General features: G+C 43.6%; 1 protein-coding gene across 1 annotated transcript in view; it reads right to left on the bottom strand.

The window, feature by feature from the left end:
* Positions 1 to 317: 317 nt before the first annotated feature.
* Positions 318 to 6,809, bottom strand: part of GALNT16 (polypeptide N-acetylgalactosaminyltransferase 16) — an 82,367-nt gene continuing 75,875 nt past the window's right edge. The window contains exons 14-15 of the mRNA XM_083167767.1: positions 6,386 to 6,502; positions 318 to 1,994 (exon numbers count right to left, since the gene is read on the bottom strand). Coding sequence (XP_083023893.1) covers positions 1,857 to 1,994; positions 6,386 to 6,502 — 255 coding nt within the window. The 3' untranslated portion in view covers positions 318 to 1,856. The remainder of the gene's footprint in view (positions 1,995 to 6,385; positions 6,503 to 6,809) is intronic.

Below are 6,809 nucleotides of genomic sequence, written 5' to 3'. Positions count from 1 at the left end.
ACATATATAAAAAGCCTGATATAGTGGAAGGCATAACTCATCAGCCAATCAACTCCTTACTGTTATTTTTAAAACCCTGCGGATTGGCTGATGCTTTATCACATCACCAGGCTTAATACATCTGCCCCCACAGTGACAGATGCCATAACAGAGATGCAGCATATACTGCTCAATAATACAGCACAAGCACAATGCACACTCTCTAAGTACAATACAATCATTACACCACCACCACACAGGCCGCACCACTGAGCCGGCCGACGTTGTTGTCATCCATCAAGCACACAGCAACAGGTGCTAAATAACTGAAGATTCCATTTGTAAAATCTGAATAAATTATTACACAATTACATCCAAGCAAAGTGCATTCTGAAATTACAGGAAAATACCAACAATTGTCTTCATCCAATATGACATCTGTAGTATATAAGGGACATAATGACCAATAATAATAACACTATAATAATTATATATAGCTGTGAAGATAAGATTGGGCATCTTCCATGAATCTGCTAGTTGCCTAAGCATCATGGGAGATATAGGGGTCATGCCAAGTTGCACTGACATTGCAGCGGCACTGCATTTTGCACCCCTCACACAGCCCAATTACGGTGCAGCTATTGCCACCCTAACAGGTGGGTGTGATAAATCCGTACCGAATTGGATTGACCCCTTATACAGCAAATTAAATGTGTATTCATTGTGAAACAAATATATATAATTGTATTCTAAATAGGATTTTCAGATTTTCTTTGGAGAAAATACTAGCTTGGCCCCCCCAAAATATATACCAACTTATATTTAGCAGTGACCTCACAATGTAGACCGCAGCTATAAAGTAATATATATACCTGTATGAAATCCTTTAACAATTACACATATAAACATTTCCAAAGCTTAAACTTAATATACATACAATTGGATTTGTTTACTTTCCGTAGGCCTAGCTGACCTCATTCACGGCCAAACAAAATGTAATGTCGTTTGGTCTTTTCGACGGCACAACAGTAATACTATCAGTGTGAACGGTTGGCATTGGCTTCATAGATCGGAATCAGTTACAAAATACTGTTGATCTCCCGAGTACAGTTTTCCTTTTAAATGAAAACGATGTATGGAGGATCCCGTAAAACACAATCAGTTTGGTCGTAAACACAGCGTCTCTAGCCGCCGAAGGCTTGTCCCCTTTATATGAATTCATGCAGCGCTAAAATCACAGGAACACATTGTGCAGAGCGATCTGTGCCCGTCTACTAGGTAGCTTATAACAAGAGCCTTAAATAAATAAAAAGGACTATAAGACTCCAAATCCGATGTCTTTGACATGCGATGCAGCATTATAGGCACATGAGTCTGTTCAATGCATCTCCTCGAGACGTACACACACAGTGTAATATGTGGACATGTCACAGACTATTTCAAACCTACATTTCCCAGCGGTATGTGGTCTGTAACACTCTATTTACCCATCAAGCCTCTCAGATAAATAACTTGAATAGAATTGTTCTTGAACGTTGACAGCTCGTCAATTCGATAATAACACTTCACATACGCACTGGGGTTCCACGAAAACTTTCTGAGCGAAGGGGGAGATGATAAAACAGCTAGAAATGTAAAAGCGAGAAGAGGTTATACCGGTAACGTCACTGATTTCAAGGTGAAAGACACATGGAAAAAAGCAGCTGGTCTTCAGGAACGAACATGACGACATCACGCAATGCCATCCATTGTCCGCCAGTAATTAATCACCGGCCGAGGGTCTTAAGAGTTGAAAGTTCAGAACCTGTTGGTCAATGAAATGTCCCAGGATCCTTACTCTATGGACCAAGTCCATGCAAAAGATGTGCCGTAGATATTCAAGTTGCTTGGATCAGCTCCCATTGCTGACTTAGCAGGTCTGACTGGCAGGGGTTAATTAGGACCCTGGGGGAATGGGTGTCCAAACAAAGTGCGCTGCTCAAATGCTGTAAGAAGTGTCCTTTCAACTTCCATTTCTGAGAAAGACAGGAAAGCAGAATCAGCGTCAACAGTGATTGGTCAATAGCTCAACTAAAAACAAATCGGTACTTATGTAGTATCTGGGCTGCCGATTTTCTGATTGTAGACCTTACCTTAAGGCCTACAATCAGATGCGATTCGACGCGATTTTCGGCAAAATCGCATCGACTCGCATCCGATATTGCATGCAATGCGATTCGATGCGATTTTGTATAGGATTCAATGTTAACAAGGTCCTGTTCATTTCCCCACTATCCAAGTGGGCATAGAGTTGATTTTATAAAGCGTGGCGAGCGAACACAGATTTCTTAAAAAGTATTCTGTGTCCGCTCGCCACGGGTTTATATCCAACTCCATGCCCACTTGGATAGTGGGGAAAGGAAAAGGACCCCTTTTTCCCCTTGAATTCTATGTTAAAATGGACTCAGACCATTTTAACATTGAATCCTATGGAAAAATCGGGACCATCGCATCACATACGATTTGGTCGCATGCGATGCGATGCTACCTATCCGACCCGATTTCTAAATCGGACGCCCAGATACTACAGAAGTACCAACAAATCTAAATAAAAGGGTTGAATGAGAACGTTATTGTACACGTAGGTAAATGGCTGCTATTGGCCAGTGAGTAATTTATCTTCTTACCCAACAAACAGACTTATGTCTAGTTCTGAGTGATCAAGCAAGTTTGCTTGACTGTGCAATGTCCTAAACTCATCCATATAGGCTATATTCAGATCTCACAGAATCAAGTCATTAGCTCCACCTGTGGATCTTTCAAATTTGGGTACTTGTTTCCTATCTGGGCGCCCACTAAGTTAATTGCGCACCATGCTATTCTCCGTAGAGAAATCGGATCGCATCGCATCGTACACATACACGATATTGAACGATGCGATGCGATGCGATGCGATCCGATTCGATTTCCCATAGGAAACAATGTTAAATGGCTCAATTTAGTCAAATTATCATAGGAACAATAGTAAATGGGCCAAAAACACCCCTGAACATTGAAATGTCCCCCCAAAAGTAGTTGACGCCACCCCGCCATCAACGTGAACCCGAAGCGTGGCGAGCGCAGCGAGCCCGCGAGGGGCGGCGGTACGCGTCCTCCGACCTTTTCATGCCCTACTATCCACGTCGGCGTGGAGTGAGAATAGAATAGTGTGGCGAGCGCAGCGAGCCACCGAGCCCGAAGCGTGGCGAGCGCAGCGAGCCCCGCGAGGGGACGCGGATACCTTCACAGGTAAACGTGTCCCTTCGCGGGCTTCCCAGGAGTCCGTGTCGCCCGCGAGGGGACGCGTATAACTGTGAAGGTATCCGCGTCCCCTCGCGGGGCTCGCTGCGCTCGCCACGCTTCGGGCTCGGTGGCTCGCTGCGCTCGCCACACTATTCTATTCTCACTCCACGCCGACGTGGATAGTAGGGCATGAAAAGGTCGGAGGACGCGTACCGCCGCCCCTCGCGGGCTCGCTGCGCTCGCCACGCTTCGGGTTCACGTTGATGGCGGGGTGGCGTCAACTACTTTTGGGGGGACATTTCAATGTTCAGGGGTGTTTTTGGCCCATTTACTATTGTTCCTATGAGAATTTGGCTAAATTGAGCCATTTCACATTGTTTCCTATGGGAAATCGAATCGGATCGCATCGCATCGCATCGTTCAATATCGTGTATGTGTACGATGCGATGCGATCCGATTTCATTACGGTGCCGTACGTAGAAAACCTGGGCGCCCAGATAGGAAACAAGTACCCAAATTTGTGTTAGTGAGTGCACCTGTGCACCAGCTAGGTGGTATGGAAAACGTGAACTGTTGGTAGAGCTCAAGGACTGGAGTTAGCAACTCCTGCCATAGTCTGCTCAATGTTTTAAAGTGGTAATAAGTACCCCCCCTCCCTGATTTGACATTGGAATCCTTACATGCACATAACTTTAGTTGAAAGTGCATCTCCAGAAAACTATTATTAAACCATTATCTCACAAAAGTGAAAACATAAAAAGTTTTTAAAAAAAGTATGTATATATATATATTATATATATATATATATATATATATATATATATATATATATATTTATATATGTAGGCGGCACTCTCGGATTTTCAATGCAAACAAACTTTTATTGTGGTGACTCCAACATGTTTCGGGCGTAGCCCGTCCTCAGGTTCCCTGAGGACGGGCTACGCCCGAAACATGTTGGAGTCACCACAATAAAAGTTTGTTTGCATTGAAAATCCGAGAGTGCCGCCTACCTCCATCCTAGAATCTACAAAGGACCCACCAAGTCCATAAGGAAGGCACCGGGTCATACGGAGTGACATCCGCAGGAGTGCCGGGCACTGGGCAACATTATATATATATGTATATATATATATATATATATGTATATATATAGGGTTTGGCTGTATTCAAAGCAGAGGCACTTGGTGGTGTACACCTTGAAAAAAAGGGGTCTGCGAACCCCGAAACGGCTGTGGGTATTTCACACCAAAAGCTTTAACCATTCTGTGTGCAAACGGATTAGGCTTCTGGTTACACCCAGTTCCTGAGTCTGGAACATGTCTTATCAGAAAGAAAAAAAACGTGCTCGGTCACCAAGGCCTGGCTCAGTAAATTAGTTTCTCCAGCTGGCTGGTAAAGAGTCACGTAATGTCAGAAACCACAAAACTGATGGAACGTCTTCCTGGCAGCTCTCTGGATGCAATTTCGCAATATCATTGGAATTATCCGAATAGGCGATAAAAACAACACACAAAAACCGTTTTCTGGGACAAATCTGTAACTATCGTGGGTAGAAAATTGCATACAAACACTTAACATCTCACCTGCACCGCAGGACACGATGATAATAGAATTCTGTTCCATTCAATGCAGACATCAGCCACTACAATTACTCTGCATGTAGTAATAATTAAAATGCAATTCTAAACAGGCATAATACAATATTATCACCAGGAGCATCTTAATGTATATCTTATCCTCCAATCAGAGAGCTGGCAGCCATGGGACCACATGGAGAGGGCCACGTGTGGTTTAGTTTATGATTTGTCATTTATTCCTTTGAATGGTTGTATAGGGGCCGCTTTAAATAGTTTAGCAAAGAGTTTACAATGCTGTTAAGACGGCACTGATTATTATCCCCCTATAAGTTATGCTGGGTACACACCAGCACGATGCTGCTGTCCTGTGCTAGGACTCTGTAAGCCAGTTGTTGTGGCCCTCCAGTTGTTGTGAAACTACACATCCCAGCATGCCTCGCCATAGTTTTAGCATACTCTAATAGCAAAACCGTGGCAAGGCATGATGGGACTTGTAGTTTCACAACAGCTGGAGGGCCATAGTTTGAACATGCCTGCTGTAAGCAGTCAAAAGTAGGTGGCAGGGGGCGCTGTTGAGTCTTGTTGTAAGGGCATAATATACAGGGAAATGATAGGTTGATTAGACATTGAGCAGAGATTGGTTGCCATGGTGTCAGAGGAGAATTTAGGGAGATCTGTAGGAATTATTAGGAGGGAAGGAATCTATAGAAATGTTGGGCTTCCAGGGACAACATCTTCCACCTGTTTGGATTAGCGTGGCATTTGCATTAAGTATTTCTTAATGAAGATATATTATGAACCATCTTGCTTTAGTGAGGGTCCTGCAGGTACTTTAAGTGTGTATTACTCCTTTGTAGGTGTTATGACAGATTAAAGAACATTGGTACTGCCTGGTGTGTTTCACCCCAAGATCATACACACTAGGCACTTGGGGGGGCAATTGCACTTAATAGGAAATGTTATCCCCATCCCCAGAAAATGCATCTCATAAACAGCCTGGATGAAGTTTGAGATTATACTCAATAACAGTTTGTGATATTGAGTATGGACAGCGCACTCAGGGTGGATGTTGTGCGGGGATGAGGGAAGTGGGGATGGGATGGGATTAGGGAGGGGTGGGGTGAGACGGGAGAGAGAAAGGGGAGGAGGGGGGGGGGGGTTTATAATGATGAGTCTCCACTCAGATGTGGTGAAAAGCCAGAGCTTTTATTGAAAGTGAAATACTAATAGTGAGGAGAAAAATAAAAAATAAAATTAAAATTAAATAAATGTAAAAATGAGTATTCGAAATAAGTCACTTGATTGCCCTGGCTGAGCCTCTGAGGAGCCCTTTCGGGGACACGGGTGTCAACAGATCCCCTTTTTACCATAGGTCTTTATGTGGACCTATGTCTCCTGTCGGGTGTACAGTTCTGCAGTTTGTGACATACTGGATGCATTTCCTCCCATCCAAAAAGCGGACTATAACTGCAAACCCTGACTATTAAGTAGGAATTGTTTCCTAGTACATGCAATCTGGTATACATCCTGTATAGTTCTATATAGCAAGAGTAGAAGCATAGTACCTGTCTGCTGTCTTTCTGGTTGCAGGGCTCAAGCATGACCAAGGCTCCAGTTGAGAAAGATGTGATTGAGAGGCACTTGTCTTGCTGTCGTATTAGGGTCTCACTAAGCACCCATTCCTGAGGGCAAAACAAGGGAGAACAACAATGAGAGCCAGACATGCAGGAAGATAAAGGACTACTACACCCCGAGCCAGAAGGAAAACGTGAGATTTTACATTGTAAATCAGTGTTATCAGACATGGGGTATATTCAATGAGTGTCGAAACTGCAATGTTGCCGAAAAGACGGCAGTTTTCAACATGAATAGATCGGAAGAGGTTCCGATCTATTTAATGCTAGATGGGTTGGTTTTTTTTTGGCAAGTTGAAATGTTTCGACTGGCTGAAAAAGCAGGTGGATTGACGGAATAGCCGCTAATCCACCT

The sequence above is a fragment of the Crinia signifera genome, chromosome 12 (assembly GCF_055691185.1).
Source record: "Crinia signifera chromosome 12, ASM5569118v1, whole genome shotgun sequence".
Taxonomy (NCBI): Eukaryota; Metazoa; Chordata; class Amphibia; order Anura; family Myobatrachidae; genus Crinia; species Crinia signifera.
This window is presented reverse-complemented; position numbering and strand designations above follow the sequence as displayed.